The sequence below is a fragment of the Oreochromis niloticus genome, linkage group LG3, assembly GCF_001858045.2.
Source record: "Oreochromis niloticus isolate F11D_XX linkage group LG3, O_niloticus_UMD_NMBU, whole genome shotgun sequence".
Lineage (NCBI taxonomy): Eukaryota > Metazoa > Chordata > Actinopteri > Cichliformes > Cichlidae > Oreochromis > Oreochromis niloticus.
Genome location: NC_031967.2, coordinates 37,375,735 through 37,393,707, shown reverse-complemented (window position 1 = coordinate 37,393,707; position 17,973 = coordinate 37,375,735). Strand labels below are relative to the sequence as shown.

The 17,973-nt window shown below is 38.4% G+C and overlaps 1 protein-coding gene across 1 annotated transcript; it reads right to left on the bottom strand.

Annotated features, from left to right (window-relative positions):
- Window positions 1-847: 847 nt before the first annotated feature.
- LOC102078290 (integumentary mucin C.1) lies at window positions 848-15,454 on the bottom strand. Its single transcript, XM_019352168.2, has 12 exons — window positions 14,613-15,454; window positions 14,352-14,527; window positions 13,956-14,123; window positions 10,118-10,250; window positions 9,847-10,027; window positions 6,754-6,895; window positions 6,315-6,458; window positions 3,450-3,502; window positions 2,043-3,347; window positions 1,498-1,543; window positions 1,379-1,405; window positions 848-1,233 (listed from the first exon to the last, which is right to left on the bottom strand). Exons 1-11 carry the CDS (start codon window positions 14,751-14,753, stop codon window positions 1,402-1,404), a joined length of 2,493 nt encoding a protein of 830 aa, XP_019207713.1. The 5' UTR covers window positions 14,754-15,454; the 3' UTR covers window positions 848-1,233; window positions 1,379-1,401.
- Between the last annotated feature and the right edge of the window lie 2,519 nt (window positions 15,455-17,973).

Genomic DNA, 17,973 nt, shown 5'->3' with positions numbered 1-17,973 from the left:
TTAGTAACACCGTTTCTTGCAACACCGTTATTCCCATCACTGCTGGCAGATGGCAGACTATTTTTATCAAGTGCATTTTTACATTCATCCTTTTTTCGATTACATAAATTGTGGGGTGAAATTGGACCTCCAAACATGGAGTCAATTATAGCATCCCAAGAGTCTGATTTTGGTCTTATCTGACCAAATTATATTCTCCTAGTACTTCAAAGGCTTGTCTAAATGTTGCACTTTAACATGCATTTCTTCAGCAGTGGAGTCATGGCAGTTGAGTGCATTATTCATTGTTTTCTTTGAAACAATTGTACCTGCTGATTCCAGGTCTTTCTGTAGCTCTTCACATGTGCTTGTTGGCTCTTGGACAACTCTTCTTAAAATTCTTTTCGCTCTTTTCTCTAAAATCTTGCGAGGAGCACCTGGTCATTCCAAGTTTACAATAAAATGATGTTCTTTGCACTTCTGGATTATGGCCCCAACAGTGCTCACTGGAACCTTCAGTAGAAATCCTTCTATAACCAATGCCATCAGTATGTTTTGGAAAAATAAGGTTGCATAGGTCTTCAGATAGCTCACTGGTTTAAATCATGAGATGTTTCTTGTAATGAGACACCTTTTATAGTTTGAACTGAAACAGCTGATATCAATTTGCTCTAAGTGGCAGGACTTCTTTCTAATTACTGATATATTTTAGTTGTTTTCAAGACTTTCCATGCCCTTTTGCACCACCCATTCTTCACGTGTTCAACATCCCTGTGTTATTTCTCATTATCACACATAACTTAATTTATGGACATCTGTGGTTTGATTTCTTTGCTTGTGTGGAATGGACAGAATGTTACCAATATCTGGTGAGAATTTCATCTCAATAGCAGCTCTGTTGTCATCTGTGGTGTTGTTATTCATTATTTATTTTAACCACTGTATTTCTAATAGCAACAACAGATTAGAGAAGGTATAAGATGAAAGAAAGAGGACAGTCATTTAACAACCATTATATAATAAAATTAAAATGTGAAATATATCTTTGCATAAAATGATCAACAATATTAGATTTCATTGGATTTCATTCGATATTAAAGAAAAACAAAAATGAATGAGTAAATAAACTTAATGAACAGATAGAATTCAAGATTTTTCTGCAGGTAGATGTTCATGTTTTAAAATTGGGTGGTGCTGCAGCCACACTCATCTGCATCGCGCTGCTTTTGAGGTCTGATGTGATATCTTCTGGTCCTGTCAGCACATGGATAAAAAGGAACAATGAGCTTCAGGTGTTACTGACATTAACCATGACTACTAATACAAACTTTCCCTGAGTTGTAAAAAGAAATTATGTGATACTGTGAGAAGTTTTTTGGCTTTATAAGAATAGACTCACCTCAGCTAGCAATGTGTCCGCATTCACCTGAGACAAAGAGACAAAGACTCACCATTATATCAATAGCAAGAAGAGTTGACTGTTACGATATATATACACAAAGACACATAGATACTTACTTATAAAGGATGAGAATTGAAAGTAAAGGTCCCATGATCAGAATAACTGAAAGAAATAGAACATTTTTTAGTCCAACATGTCAAAAAACAAAGAAAAAAAAACCCAATGAAAGTTTAGGTGCTAATCTTGATTAAAAATGTTTATCAACGATGGCTTTTTGTTGTGCTTTTATTAGATGTAAGAAAAAATACTGGATGAACTTATAGATGTGAGACTCATAGTTCAAATATTGGTGAAAAAATAATTATATTTTTAGCTAGTAATTTAATGTTGCCAACAAGATGGACCGATGGTGATTTGTCCACAAACCAATGCATTTTTTCCCATACAAGTATTTCGGCTAAAAAGGAAAATGTGAATGCTGCAGCTCTTATTGACGACATGAACAATTTGGACTGACAAGATTTTTCACTTAATGGAAGGCAGTTCTTTCATTTTCTCTTGATAGCCTGAATGTACTGAATCAGACTGACTCCCTGTGCGTGACACTTCAAAGCTGGTGTATTAGCTGGAGGGGTACATGAAAGAGTTGTAGTTGCTTTACTTTTATGAGTTGCTCCAGCTGTAGTAGTTGCTTCACTGGGAAGAGTTGCTCCAGTTGTAGTAGTTGCTTCACTGGTAAGAGTTGCTCCAGTTGTCGTAGTTGCTTCACTGGGAAGAGTTGCTCCAGCTGTAGTAGTTGCTTCACTGGGAAGAGTTGCTCCAGTTGTAGTAGTTGCTTCACTGGGAAGAGTTGCTCCAGTTGTAGTAGTTGCTTTACTGGTAAGAGTTGCACCAGTTGTAGTAGTTGCTTTACTGGTAAGAGTTGCTGCAGTTGTAGTAGTTGCTTTATTGGTATGAGTTGCTCCAGCTGTAGTAGTTGCTTTACTGGTAAGAGTTGCACCAGTTGTAGTAGTTGCTTTATAGGTATGAGTTGCTCCAGCTGTAGTAGTTGCTTTACTGGTAAGAGTTGCTGCAGTTGTAGTAGTTGCTTTATTGGTATGAGTTGCACCAGTTGTAGTAGTTCCTTTATTGGTATGAGTTGCTCCAGCTGTAGTAGTTGCTTTACTGGTAAGAGTTGCACCAGTTGTAGTAGTTGCTTTATTGGTATGAGTTGCTCCAGCTGTAGTAGTTGCTTCACTGGTAAGAGTTGCTGCAGTTGTAGTAGTTGCTTTATTGGTATGAGTTGCTCCAGCTGTAGTAGTTGCTTCACTGGTAAGAGTTGCACCAGTTGTAGTAGTTGCTTTATTGGTATGAGTTGCTCCAGCTGTAGTAGTTGCTTCACTGGTAAGAGTTGCACCAGTTGTAGTAGTTGCTTTATAGGTATGAGTTGCTCCAGCTGTAGTAGTTGCTTTACTGGTAAGAGTTGCTGCAGTTGTAGTAGTTGCTTTATTGGTATGAGTTGCACCAGTTGTAGTAGTTCCTTTATTGGTATGAGTTGCTCCAGCTGTAGTAGTTGCTTTACTGGTAAGAGTTGCACCAGTTGTAGTAGTTGCTTTATTGGTATGAGTTGCTCCAGCTGTAGTAGTTGCTTCACTGGTAAGAGTTGCTGCAGTTGTAGTAGTTGCTTTATTGGTATGAGTTGCTCCAGCTGTAGTAGTTGCTTCACTGGTAAGAGTTGCACCAGTTGTAGTAGTTGCTTTATAGGTATGAGTTGCTCCAGCTGTAGTAGTTGCTTCACTGGGAAGAGTTGCTGCAGTTGTAGTAGTTGCTTTATTGGTATGAGTTGCTCCAGCTGTAGTAGTTGCTTCACTGGTAAGAGTTGCACCAGTTGTAGTAGTTGCTTTATAGGTATGAGTTGCTCCAGCTGTAGTAGTTGCTTCACTGGGAAGAGTTGCTGCAGTGGTCGTTGTTATAATTATTTCTGACTCTGTGAATCAAGTTAAGTAGAGATGTTAAATTAAATACATGAATTTGGTACATCAGTAGCAAAATGTAAGACTTGGGAGAAAAAGGTAATGGCTTTGCTCACTGTTTCCAACGCTCACAATGACGCATCGAAGCTCTGAGTAGTACTTGGTTCCACTGTGGACATAAATTAATGTAGATTCATCATTATTTTTGTTACAAATTATAATTTTGTTCAAATCTTTTTGGTCCGCGAAGTATTCACTTTCAGTCATAAGCTTGTAAATAAGTAATGGTTTATCAGATTTAAAAATACGATGGTGTTCAATTTAGCAGAGCTGAAATAATTTTAGTCAGACAGTGCTTAACAAATTTATTAGAGCACCACCTAATGTAATTTTTATGGCACAGCCGTCCTGTAATTTCTATTTCTTTCTTATTAACATGCCAAGTTATAGTCATTTGCTTGCATTGGCGAACAGAAAAATGAGAGAAGTCTGTCCATCCATCTTTTGCCTGTAGCTTCTTCAGGCTGAGCCCACCTAGGTCTCATGGGCTAAGGCCTAGCCACCAGATACTCACCCTGGAGCCTCTTCCCAAAGCCTGGCTCCAGGGTAGGACCCTGGTAATCCTGTCCTAGGCAGGGTACACCTGGACCCTTGGTGTTTTGCTCAACATAGGGGGTTGTCTGAATTTAAGTATGTCGGCCCAAAACATTCAGTTTATTTGCCTAATAAATAGCAATATAAACATTTTTATAGAAGTTTTTGACAGGTTTCTAAAATATTTCTGTTTTTTCTTTTGTTTGTTTTTATGATAGCTGGTCTAATACATTTGTTAAGTATTGTAGTCATTTTCCTGGACTTCATGTCATCTTCTGGCTCCAACTGTAACCTCAAAAGATGAAAAAGTTTACTGGAAAGAAAGTCAGTCATGCAAAATTTCAAATGGGAAAATAAACCTTAAAAATAATGAAGTAAACAAACAAACACTCCTAGAAAGTGTAGATTTCATACAAAGACCAACATCAAAACTGGTCATTTTATACAATCTACAAATAAAATGTGTAAGTCATTTTCAAGAAGTTCACTCTTAAAAAAGTTTACACTTCAACACAGCCAAGCTTTCTTATAATTTCTTTAAGCAGTCTCAAGGAATAGTTCTCCAGGCTTCTTGAAGCACAGAAAAATCTGCTGATACTTTTCTGTATTCTTAACTCCTTCATTTTTGACAACACGTGTGGCGCCAAACCATAACAGAGATGTCAGCATTTTTGCAAACAGCCATAGGTACCACTGTTGTACCTCTCTCCTGACCACCTCCGTCAGTAATTTGAACCAAAAAGTTCAAATTTGGATTAGTAACTGCTTCATAATTAATCGTCACTGCTTTTCAGTGCAGTTCTTGTGCAGTTTGGTATACATCAGCCTTTTTGTGTTTTAAGTAGATACCTCAACTGAATGGCTAGATGCAAGACATGATTTTTGAATACTGTTCATCTGCTGTCGATAGACTTTTAAGCCTGTCACTACTTTCAAAAAAAATTTAAGGATGCACGTAGGGATAGGTATTGTTTAGGTTTTATCCAATACTGGTGCCAAACCAGTAGTTTTGAAACGGTGCTGGTGCTTAAATGGTGCTCGAACTGGTGCTTAAAGAATGGAGAACAAAAACTTTGTCCAAAAACCTCTTATGTTTTTATTTTTAGCAGTCTCTTTTTTTTTTGCAAAATGATAGTTAGCCTTTTCTGTTGATACAACATGAAGGGAGTATCTACTATCAAACAAGAAGACAGCCGCATGTAACTACGACAGTGTTTGCTAGTTCACCTTACATGCATTAATTTAATAACGTGGTTAGCGTACTCAACGTAAATTACACACGGACAACATGAAGCTACTCACGCAGAGAAGAACGGCTGCTGCTGCCATCATCATCCGTCATCATTTCTGCTACGCTGACAGGGCTAGGGGCCAGGACTCTCCTCTTCGGGTTCTTGGGGGATGTTGCTAACTCCGGGTCCGATAACAGGCACCACACCCGCAGTAGATGTGCACGGTGTGAGGTCTCGCAGCAAGCTATCAAATACGGTGCGTTTCTCAGCTTTTAAAAAACGCTATCCGTCGCCAGGTGTTTCATCAGATTCGAGGTGTTACCTCCTTTGCACAGTATCAGCTTAAAGCACTTGTTGCAGGCTGCTGAGTTTGCATCTTTTGCTGTGAAGTACAGCCAGACTTTTGACCGCTTCGCCTTGTGCATTTTTAATCTGTAGCTCTGCTCTAAAAGAACGTACGTACCTGGGCCCGCCTACTATCCTCGGAAACGTAAAATGATTGGCTAGAATCCAAAGTGTATGACATCTCAGGAAAAAAAAGCACCGAAATAAACCACCGAAATGTGCGCTGCTTTTCGGTCTGGTTACTACCGTTTATGTCAGAACCCGTGCCATCATAGCACCGGATATCGGTACACATCCGTACATGCACCACACATCAAGCTTAGACATTCAAAGTTTGAGGCTAATAGCTATCTGAGAATCACCTTGTTGGTGCAAAAATACTATTTTATTCCTGTCAAACTGTGTTATCTTTGGCATTTTTTATGGAATCAACTGAAGAAATAGAAAAAAATAATGTGTTTTTGAAACAGGATGCTAGTATAGCAAAGAGCCTAAAGATACAATTGAAAACTGGCTATTGGGGAGTAGAGCTAGTTACATACTACTTCCTTGAGTTGGGATGTACCCATAATGCTTGGATGATTCATAGGTCATTTCTCAGGAAATGGTCAGTTACAAGGGCTAAACTGAAAATTAGTGAAAAAGCAGCCAATGTGTGAAGAAAACTTTAAAAAAAACTCCAGAAAACCTGGTGAACACTTACTTAAAAAGACAAGAAAGCCCTTCTACTTGAAACCGCCTTACAAGCAAAATATGAAATAAGAGCTAGTCAAGACTTTTGCACAGTACAGTATCAATCAAGTTACTTACTTGGAGTCTGCCTGTATAACAAAGCAGAATGGATGGCTTCCACCATATTCTCTTTCAGACGGCATCCATGTCAAAGTGAACTGCCCTGGTCCCTTTTTTCCCTCAGTTACATTAGATAGACCGCTGAACAGCAGCTCAGAGATCCTTCAGCAAACAGAAAAGCAAAAGCCTCTTTTCAAAGATGTATTAGGAATTCAATGTTAGATGTAATAGAGACGAATAGTATCACTCCTTTGTCACATTCATTGCTGTCTTGTCAAGCCTGTCTTATTTATCGATAGTTAAAATCAGATTCCTCAACTAATCACCTGGAAAATCCTTACCAACTTCCACAGATGATTTGTAGAGATCTCTAACAAGGTTCAGTCCTGAAGATTTTATTAACATTTGAACATATATATTACATGTTAAAATGACAATGTATTTCCCTTTCACTTACGTAGAGTTTGTTGCCTCTGCACTGATGTTAATTTCCAGAGTCTGACTGGCATTGTTGTAGAGCTGAGCTCCGTTGGCTGGTGTTGGAGGAAGAAACTTGGGCAAAAACGCTCCTTCTGCACACGATGTCACAGCAGTATCCACTGAAACAATACATGAAACATGTTTGTGAGTCAGGATGATCAGTTCAATCAACAAGTTATATGTACAAGTTATTTAGATACTTCAACATTTTATCAAGATTTGGAAGAAGACCCAAACTGTCACCCTTAGATTCATAGAAAGAGTTTAGGATGTACAGTAATGACCCTGGAACCACCTAGGTTCAAGCCCCGACAGAAACTGAGAAAGTCCTGACCAAGAAAGAAGCCCCTGGTCTAAAATCCACAACTTCAAGGTCCAAGACAACCTCAACGATGAGCCATATGCCTTCTGGAGAAGAGTTTTATCGTCAGCTGATGCAAAGACTGGTGTATTTTCCTGATTTGCAGCCACTGTGTATGTTTCAATATTTATCCTGCATAAATGTGGCACTGTGCTTACTTACAAATTGACTTTAATTATTTCACTCCAAACTGTTAGCAGAATATTGTTACCTCTCAATAAGGTGGGTCTTACTGAGAGGTAAATACAGCATGTGAAAACAATGGCGTTTACACATCAGTGAGAATTTCCTCATTAGCCTGTAGGACTGAGGTCAGCAATGACAAATACTGATGTCCTGTGAATGCCTCATACAGGCGGCAGAAATTAGTTTTACTTGTATGTAATATGTTTGTCAAATGTTTTCTTTTGCCTAACAATTGATTTGATTGGTCAAATGTCTGTATTTTAATCTTTTCATTCATTTTTCAAACAACTGCATTATGTGCATGTCTTTTGTGGCTGTTCAGTGAATGAACGTGAATTTCTGTGATAATTTATAATCTTGTTCATATACCAGACATTCTGTGCAGACTTGTGACCAGTGAGAATAATTCAGGTTTTAAACACTGGTGTATTTTCCTGATTTGCAGCCACTGTGTATGTTTCAATATTTATCCTGCATAAATGTGGCACTGTGCTTACTTACAAATCGACTTTAATTATTTCACTCCAAACTGTTAGCAGAATATTGTTACCTCTCAATAAGGTGGGTCTTACTGAGAGGTAAATACAGCATGTGAAAACAATGGCGTTTATTCAGTTATGTTTAATAGTATTTTGTTTGTGTTTATTTAGATAAGACAGCGAGACTTCGGTAAAGGTGACTTTATGTCTTTTGTCCTTGACAAAGTGACACCAGTGACACCATGAAATGCTTCATCAGCACCCTTCAATGCACTGGTACCCTCACTGTCAACATGCATTGTTGACATTTTATGTATGCTGATTTTTAACCTAAAGCTGCAATGTTTCCTAAACAAACTCACACAGTGAGTTTAGTGTGAAAAGTGAAACTAAAACACAAGGCTGGCAAAGAGGGCACAAATGGCTCTCTCCAGGCGCCCTATTGCAGTTTGCTGAACCAGAGTTGAGAGAAATTCTGTGTTTTATATAAAAGAAAGAGATGAATGAATTAACTTTAACTCTGAGCCAGAAACCATGGTTACCGACTCTGTGAATTTAAGCTGCTCGCTGAAGGTTTTCTTCAATACACTCTGAGTCTCTCTCTGACTCCTCCCCTCCTGCTGCATCTGAGCTACCTATCTGACACTGATTCCTCATAAATGATGTTAATTCTCTATTTTTTGTAGTTATGAAAATGAACTGTTTTATAATTAATTATTAATGTGAGGAGTAGGGATGGGTACCGGTGTCCGGTGCCATCATGTCACCGGTTCTGACATAAACAGTAGTAACCAGACCGAAAAGCAGCGCACATTTCGGTGCTTTATTTTGGTGCTTTTTTTTTTCCTGAGCCAATTCTAGCCAATCATTTTACGTTTCCGAGGATAGTAGGCGGGCCCAGGTACGTACGTTCTTTTAGAGCAGAGCTACAGATTAAAAACGCCCAAGGCGAAGCGGTCAAAAGTCTGGCTGTACTTCACAGCAAAAGATGCAAACTCAGCAGCCTGCAACAAGTGCTTTAAGCTGATACTGTGATACTGTCAAAGGAGGTAACACCTCAAATCTGATGAAACACCTGGCGACGCATAGCGTTTTTTTAAAAGCCGAGAAACGCGCCGTATTTGATAGCTTGCTGCGAGACCTCACACCGAGCACATCTACTGCGGGTGTGGTGCCTGTTATCGGACCCGGAGTTAGCAACATCCCCCAAGAACCCGAAGAGGAGAGTCCTGGCCCCTAGCCCTGTCAGTGTAGCAGAAATGATGAGGATGATGATGGCAGCAGCAGCCGTTCTTCTCTGCGTGAGTAGCTTCATGTTGTTCGTGTGTAATTAACGTTGAGTAGGCTAACCACATTATTACATTAATGCATGTAAGGTGAACTAGCAAACACCGTCGTAGTTACATGCGGCTGTCTTCTTGTTTGATGGCAGATACTCCCTTCACCCTGGCCAAAAAGGCTAAAATGACCAAAGAAAAAGTGGAAAACAGTTAAACATGAGAGGTTTTTGGATAAAGTTTGTGTTTTTTTCCATTGTTTAAGCACTGCTTCCAGCCAAGAGTGATACCATATATGCCCTATAGCTGAAGAAAAGGCTAACATTGTTATCTTTTTACAAAAAAAACAGCTGAACATGAGAGGTTTTTGGACGAATATTGTGTTCTCCATTCTTTAAGCACCGGTTTGAGCACCGTTTAAGCACCGGCACCGTTTCAAAAGTACCGGTTTGGCACCGGTATCGGATAAAACCTAAACGATACCCATCCCTAGTGAGGAGTGAAAACATGTCTTTATTATCAGTCCCGAATAATAATAGTGGAAAAATGTGTCACATTTGAGGATTTGAAGATGGTATAGTTTTATTTACTTATTTTTGAGTGAAGATACATAGTGACATAGTCCAAACCTTGGACGGACAATGTTTTCACTCCCTGTGAAGATCAGCCAGAATATAGACAATATTTTAAATTCAGTGCATATCACTGATATTGCCAAAGATTGAAATATTTAGCAAATATCAAAACATTATAATATAGACATATACCTCTCAAAATGAATTGGACTGGCACTTTGCTGATAGCATCGTTGGTAGTTATTATTGTCTCTGTACCATTGGTTTGAGTCAGTGTGATGTTCTCCCTGGGGAAGTCCTCCACCATCAGCTGTACTGCATACAGATTTACATTACTGCTGTTGGTGGGGCTGAATGACAGAGTACAAGATGACTGCAAGAGAACAGAAAAGGGAGATGTGGTCAAAATAGCCTAATAAGTTAGTTTTGGGCCAACTATCCTTTAAATAAAAGTTATACTTACTGGTAAAATAGTGAGGAAAGATGACGAATTGCAGGGCTGACACTCTGATGTGTTTCCAAATCTGCATTTAACCTCGTCTCCATCAGGATCAAACATCAACAAGGTGAAATTCATCTCACAGTTTGAAGGAACTCTGGGAATTTAAAAATATCCGCTTAATTAAGCAGTAGGTTTTTACTGAGCCTATTCATGGCCAATAAACATGTGATTGAAGACCTTCAAATCAAACAAAATTGATGTGAAACATTTGTGCTACATTTGAGCTGCAACACTTTTCATTTCTTCTCCTTTTGTTTTAAAGATTCTAGAGGTCATCTAAGGTCAACCAGCCCCTTTCTTTACTGTGAAAAGGTTGTGAAACATAAACCAGAATTAGATATTTTTATCATGATCACACGCTTTAAAAGTAAAAAACTAGGTTAACTTATAACGCATCCTATGCATTCTGTTGGAGAAAAAACTCAGAACAATGTAGGCATGTTTCCTGTTAGAAAAACTAAATACATGGAACTGTCGAGCCTGTCAAGTTTAATACAATAACTCCAAAAATAATAGCTAGTTTATTACAAACCAGCACAAATGTAGCACAGCTGACTGTTTTCCACAAACGTAGCACAAACGTTTGACATCATCATTGTACAACTGAAACCCAGATTGTGGTACAGCTAATTCAAGAAGTTTGTGCTTTCATTCTGGTGAGGGGAATTTTAGCATTTATTAGTCTTTTACCTAACATTAATCAGGAGATTAACGTTACAGGAGCTGCTGTGATGTTTGCAGATATGAATAAAAACATACACTTGCTGCGATCTTGATGCTACAGGCTGAAGTCTATTAACTTCTCATTAGTAATCATGATTCACTACAACTGGTAGTTTCTCTTTGGTGTAAAAAGATTTGTTAGTCAGCAGATATTAGGTTGACCAATGCTCGAAACAGTGGAAAAGTCCGAAGCACTCAGTGAAGCTCTAAGAAGAATTGTACATTGGGAAGGTCACGTGGAAGCATTTCGAAAAACTACAGATTCCAAGATGATCAGTTCAATCAACAAGTTATATGCACAAGTTATTTAGATACTTCAACATTTTATCAAGATTTGGAAGAAGACCCAAACTGTCACCCTTAGATCTGTAGAAAGAGTTTAGGATGTACAGTAATGACCCTGGAACCACCTAGGTTCAAGCCAGGCCCGGCCCTAACCAATCTGGCGCCCTAGGCAAGATTTTAGGTGGCGCCCCCCTACATCGGCAGTGTAGTGTATGTACTCACAAGAAACCGAATAGCTTTGTCTTTGACCTTTTTTTTTTACTTAAAGAAAGCAAATTCACAATCAGAATAATTAACAAGATAAAAAAATATATGAATAAATAAATGAATACAAAAAATAAAAAATGAATATATGAAATACAATAAATTTTACATACATAAACACAATAAAACGTGTCAACAAGTTGGATAAAATAAATTAAAAATACAATATAAATAAGGCACTGCACAAAACAAGATATTAAATAAACCAGTATGACTTTAACAACTATATTACAAAAAAGGGGATCCTACAGAGTTCTCTAGTTGTGCTTTTTAATACTGCATTAACTAGAATGACTTACAAATTACTGTACACCACCCCCTCATCAACCTCACATCACCTGCTACAGCCTTACTCTCCTAGTCTTTCTTGCAGCAAAGTCATCTACAACATATGACAACTGATTTGAGACCACATGATTTATGCTTATGATGGAAAGTCCACTGAGACGTTCTTGCATCATAGTAGATCTCAGGTAGGTTTTAATGAGTTTGAGCTTAGAGAAGCTTCTTTCAGCAGCAGCCACTGTAACAGGAAGAGTGGCAAAGATTCTCAGAGCAACCCACATGTTGGGGTAAATTTCTGCCAGCTTCTTCTCATGCAGGAAGGTCAAGAGTTCCATGTTTGTCATGTTCTTTGATGGCAATGGTGGGAAATTCTGCATTTCCATTGCAAGTTCTGTGCCATTAATGTCCGGCTGGCTGTCATGGGTCAGAGTAGTACTCAGTGTTTGGCACTGCTGTAGCAGCTCTTCTTTTTGTAAGTTGTGGAAATTGAGGAGTACTCCAAACTTGTTGTGCTGCTGAGGTGGAGGCAACAGGAAGACCGCTTGATGCTGCTGCATCATGGCTGGGTTGTGCTGCTGATGCTGCATCACTGGTGGGTTGTGCTGCTGAAGTGGAGGCAGCAGCGGTAGATGTGGTAGATGGCCCAGGGGTGGGATTTAGAAACTTCAACAGTGCATCTGAAGAGAGGAGTATGTGACACCACTGAGTATTAAAGTCTAATAATAAAAACATATGATTCCAGGAATAAAATGAAATGATATAATATAAATGAAAAACCAAAGAGATATATGTATGATGTTAACTGATATGCAAATTAGATTAGATTCAGTTTATTGTCATCATTACAGTGAAATGCTGAATAGCAGAATGCAAAGTAACAGTATAATATCATATGAGAATGTTATGTTATGATTATCTTTGACCGAATCACAGCAGTGCTCATATTAAAAAACAGCATTCCCTCTCATGTGATATTGCTTAATTAACATTAATGATGTGCACTTTAACAACTAGGGTTACAACTATAATATATACAGGGGTGGAAAAGTGACTATTACCTGCAGGGTAAACGTTAGCTAACCAGAAGGCAATAACAATGTAAACAAAAAACACCTGCTTAAAAGATGAATACAAATGAGGAATGGTGGGAAAGGTGGGAGTACTGTAATTACCTAACGTTACATTATTATTTTCCATAACAATTTAGCCCCCTCCACAATATTAACTGACGTTAAAACAGTTAACTAGCTATTTATTGATTAGCAATTAGCGAATCATGTAACATTAGCTTAATGCTAAAAATTTAGGTTACTATCACATTCAGACAAATAATTTCATGTAGGCTAACGTTACCTACCTCTGTCTTTTTCTCGTTTCTCCTCCTCTTCTTTTCTCTTTTTTCTTCCCTGGGCACCTGACAGTTTTGGCCGTTTTGACATCTTGTGTTGATTTTTTGATGTGGTGACGTCCAAAAGGAACCATGATACGGGAAGGGAGGGGGCGCACCGTGCGGGGGGGGTAATGTTGTAACAAATAATATTTCTACTAAGTAGGCTTTACTTTGCATTTTAATTAACGTGGGATTATTTTTTGTATTTAGAAATAATAGTACCAACTTTTTTCTTTTTTTTTTTCAACATTTGTGGCACTGGCGTGGCGCCCCCTGATGGACGGCGCCCTTAGCATTTGCCTATACGGCCTATGCCACGGGCCGGCCCTGGTTCAAGCCCCGACAGAAACTGAGAAAGTCCTGACCAAGAAAGAAGCCCCTGGTCTAAAATCCACAACTTCAAGGTCCAAGACAACCTCAACGATGAGCCATATGCCTTCTGGAGAAGAGTTTTATTGTCAGCTGATGCAAAGACTGAGCTATTTACCTTCAATGACAAGAGGCAGGTTTGGAGGAGTAAAGGAGAGGCTTTCAAACTTAAGAACACTCCTAGGTTTGAAAGCATGGTGGGGGTAGCATCATGCACTCGAACTGTTTTGCTTCCTGGTATATTGCACAAAATGGATAGAAGAAGGAGGAGTAACTCCAAAACTAGAGATTCTAGTTGTTGCCAATAAAACCGATGCAGATATCCGTACAGCCCAGAGGAATGTAGAATGTGGTAATTCGATTTTGGGGATGAATTGCACTATTTAAAAGCACAGATCTGAAACACACACACACACACACACACATACAACAGTTTAAAGCTTTCAGCTGTAAAACAGTGACTCAAACAGTCAGCAAACTTACGTCATAACTGGCAGGATGGTGGTCTGCGGAGATGAGTTTTCTTTGCCAATGTCAGAGCGGTTCCTCAGGTCTATCAGGGCTTCAGTTGTAATGTTATTCATGACTCCATTCGTCTCATTATCACCGGAAGTCAAGTTACTGCCATAAATCCAATTACCACCATGCAGCCTTCAGTAAAAATTTGTTGGAGATTTTCACTGTGCTGCATAGTGTAGAGTAGATATGTACTATACACTAGAACAATCAAACCTAATATTTTTTTTTTTATTATATCAAATATACCAATCACTTTTCCTACTTTTCTTTTGATAAAGTCAGTGTTTAGTTGAAATACTGAAGTTTAAGAGAAGGTTGTTTAGATTTTCATGAAAATTGTTATTTCTAAGGTGTACTCACTTTACCAGGTGCACATCTTGGTCGGGAACCGGAACATAAAGGATTTCCTCCATCTGGCACCACTCTCCTCTGATTTCATCAATTTTGTTTAGTACATTTCCACAACTGCTATTTTGGCAAGTATATGGGGAAGCGTTGTTGCAGTAGCGGTTGTTCAGTGTACACCGAAATGTCAGCTGTGGAATAACAGTCAGTATGCTTTTACGTAAGGACAAGCACATTTCAAAAAGTAAGTGCATTTGAAAAAGAAAGCACACATACCATAGCAGATCCATTTACACCAGTATCTTTTGTGAAGTACGTCGCTGTGCCATAAAATCCAGGCTGCTGGTTGCTCAAGAAGTCAAAAGCCTGTGTGCTGCAAACCACAAAGAAGAGCAGCGGCAGCACAGAGTGTGACATAGCGAGTCTGTTTGTCTGTGGATAAGATTTTGTCCTAAGCTGAGAAATTACTGTGTTACAACAGCCAAAATATCAAAATCAATTAAATATGTAAAATATTACAGCTCAAAGTAGCTCAAAAAGGTTAAAAAGGGAAGAAATACAAAAAAATAAAAAGAAGGTGAAAACAGAAAAAATACCTCACTAAACCACTTAAGTAAAACCTCGCTAAGCAAAATAAGCAACTGAAATCATTCACTTGCAACTACAAAGACAGCCTCTCTCTGACTGACTCACGTTTTCTCTCTTTAGTATTTTTAACATGGCATACAATTTAGTTTACAGTAAACAAGACTGTATTTCACATCAGTGAGAATTTCCTCATTAGCCTGTAGGACTGAGGTCAGCAATGACAAATACTGATGTCCTGTGAATGCCTCATACAGGCGGCAGAAATTAGTTTTACTTGTATGTAATATGTTTGTCAAATGTTTTCTTTTGCCTAACAATTGATTTGATTGGTCAAATGTCTGTATTTTAATCTTTTCATTCATTTTTCAAACAACTGCATTATGTGCATGTCTTTTGTGGCTGTTCAGTGAATGAACGTGAATTTCTGTGATAATTTATAATCTTGTTCATATACCAGACATTCTGTGCAGACTTGTGACCAGTGAGAATAATTCAGGTTTTAAACACTGGTGTATTTTCCTGATTTGCAGCCACTGTGTATGTTTCAATATTTATCCTGCATAAATGTGGCACTGTGCTTACTTACAAATCGACTTTAATTATTTCACTCCAAACTGTTAGCAGAATATTGTTACCTCTCAATAAGGTGGGTCTTACTGAGAGGTAAATACAGCATGTGAAAACACCTAATGCAATAAGGTGTTTATTCAGTTATGTTTAATAGTATTTTGTTTGTGTTTCTTTAGATAAGACAGCGAGACTTTGGTAAAGGTGTTTTTATGTCTTTTGTCCTTGACAGAGTGACACCAGTGACACCATGAAATGCTTGATCAGCACCCTTCAATGCACTGGTACCCTCATTGTCAAAATACATTATCGACATTTTATGTATGCTGATTTTTAACCTAAAGCTGCAATGTTTCCTAAACAAACTCACACAGTGAGTTTAGTGTGAAAAGTGAAACTAAAACACAAGGCTGGCAAAGAGGGCACAAATGGCTCTCTCCAGGTGCCCTATTGCAGTTTGCTGAACCAGAGTTGAGAGAAATTCTGTGTTTTATATAAAAGAAAGAGATGAATGAATTAACTTTAACTCTGAGCCAGAAACCATGGTTACCGACTCTGTGAATTTAAGCTGCTCGCTGAAGGTTTTCTTCAATACACTCTGAGTCTCTCTCTGACTCCTCCCCTCCTGCTGCATCTGAGCTACCTATCTGACACTGATTCCTCATAAATGATGTTAATTCTCTATTTTTTGTAGTTATGAAAATGAACTGTTTTATAATTAATTATTAATGTGAGGAGTGAAAACATGGCTTTATTGTCGGTCCCGAATAAAAATAGTGGAAAAATGTGTCACATTTGAGGATTTGAAGATGGTATAGTTATATTTACTTATTTTTTGAGTGAAGATACTGAAACTTGTTCACAGATCAGATTCACTCATTGCTCATTACTGAATGAGATCAGACGTTTCCAAAGGTAAACTGACTTGAGCGTACATCTGCCCCCAAGTTTTTCATCATTTTGTCCTGCTTGTGGTTTTATCAGTGGCTGAATTCAAATTTCTAAGTAATTTGAAGGTAAATCAGCTCCTCAGCCTTTGGGTCTTTGGGCTTTAAAAAGAAAGAAAAACGGAAATCACACTCAGGGAGGGGCAGCTACCTGCTGTCACTGGCTAAAGGTGAGGGGAGGAAGGCAGGGCTAAACATAAACTGTGGAAGAGAGCCAGAGATTATTAATAGCTAATAATTAAATGCACAGTGTTGTATAAACACATAGTAACAGAAAAAGGCAACTGAAGAAGAAGAAGGGCTGGATTGTGAAGGCTATACACTCACATTCTACTTCTAAAAACTCTAGAAACCACAAGTAAGCCTGCAGTCTGAGAGTGAAGTGCTCTAATGGGGTGTTATGGTGCTATAAGGTTATTAAGATAAGATGCCACCTGATTATTCAAGACCTTGTATTTAAGGAGGAGGATTTTTATTTTTTAAAATGTTAAATTCTTTATTTAACAGGGAGCCAATGAAGAAAAGCCAGTGTGGATGAAATCTCCTCTCTCTTTCTGGATCAAGTACTTTTCAGGACGATTTTAGGACATGCCAAAAGCAAGAAAGCAGTTAAACAAATTTGTATAATGTACACACTGAAGGACATATCCTGGTCAACAATGTCTCCAAGATTCCTCACAGTGTTACTTGAGGAATCCAAGCGAATTTCATGACCCCTGACTGTAAATGTCATTCCAGTCCCAACGCCAACATTGAAATAATCACTGAAAAGCAATGCATTTGTATGTGTAGATGGACCTGTAATGTGTAATTCTTTCCATTCCAGTCAGCAAGACTGTGTGCCCAAGAGCATGTTTAAAATTAATTACAGATTGAGCTTTTTTATAAACCAAACACAGTAAAGACATGATTTTATTGTTAGTTCCCAACGAGTCAAGCGCTGGTGTTTTGCGAAAGTTGTGGCATCACAGACAGATGTTGGTAAAGATATCTTTGCGCTCTGGGATTTTTTGTGTAACAATAGGGTTTTACTGGGTTTCATATTGAGAATGTTCAGCTCATTAGGTACTCTCAATATCAACATGCAGGCACATGTGCATGACTTTTTTTTATCGACCAGTGTTTAGCAAACATAATCCAACCAGGAATGAAAAACAAAACCAAGACAGCATTCTTCTGGCAGACAGTTTTGTGACTCAAACTTGAACTAACTTTACAGCAGAGAACTGCAATTAATTTTTTAAAATCTGATGTCAAGTCCATGATAGTTTATCTTAAATTCAGCTTACTCTATTTGGCATTAATCCCATATTATCCCATATGAAGTTTGAGTTTGGTCAGATCATTTCAAACTTCAAGCCATAATTTGTCCACACCACCAATCAGCTGTTGACCAAATACAGTTGGCATGGCTCTGTCTAGAGGAAGTTTGCAACTGCTCTGTTGTGGATAAAGTTTTCAGTAAACTTGTGTCAGGCTTATGTGAGTGGCAAGTAAAGGGCATACATAATGGGAGAATATCTGGGCTCCCACAC

Excerpts from the sequence above, each read along its gene's own strand:
- LOC102078290 (XM_019352168.2), bottom strand. The coding sequence starts at position 14,753 with ATGTCACACTCTGTGCTGCCGCTGCTCTTCTTTGTGGTTTGCAGCACA. Across the intron at positions 10,028-10,117 it reads CTTTCCTCACTATTTTACCA|TCATCTTGTACTCTGTCATT; the intron begins GTAAGTATAACT and ends GTTCTCTTGCAG. Across the intron at positions 3,503-6,314 it reads GTTATACAGGCAGACTCCAA|TGGAACCAAGTACTACTCAG; the intron begins GTAAGTAACTTG and ends TTATGTCCACAG.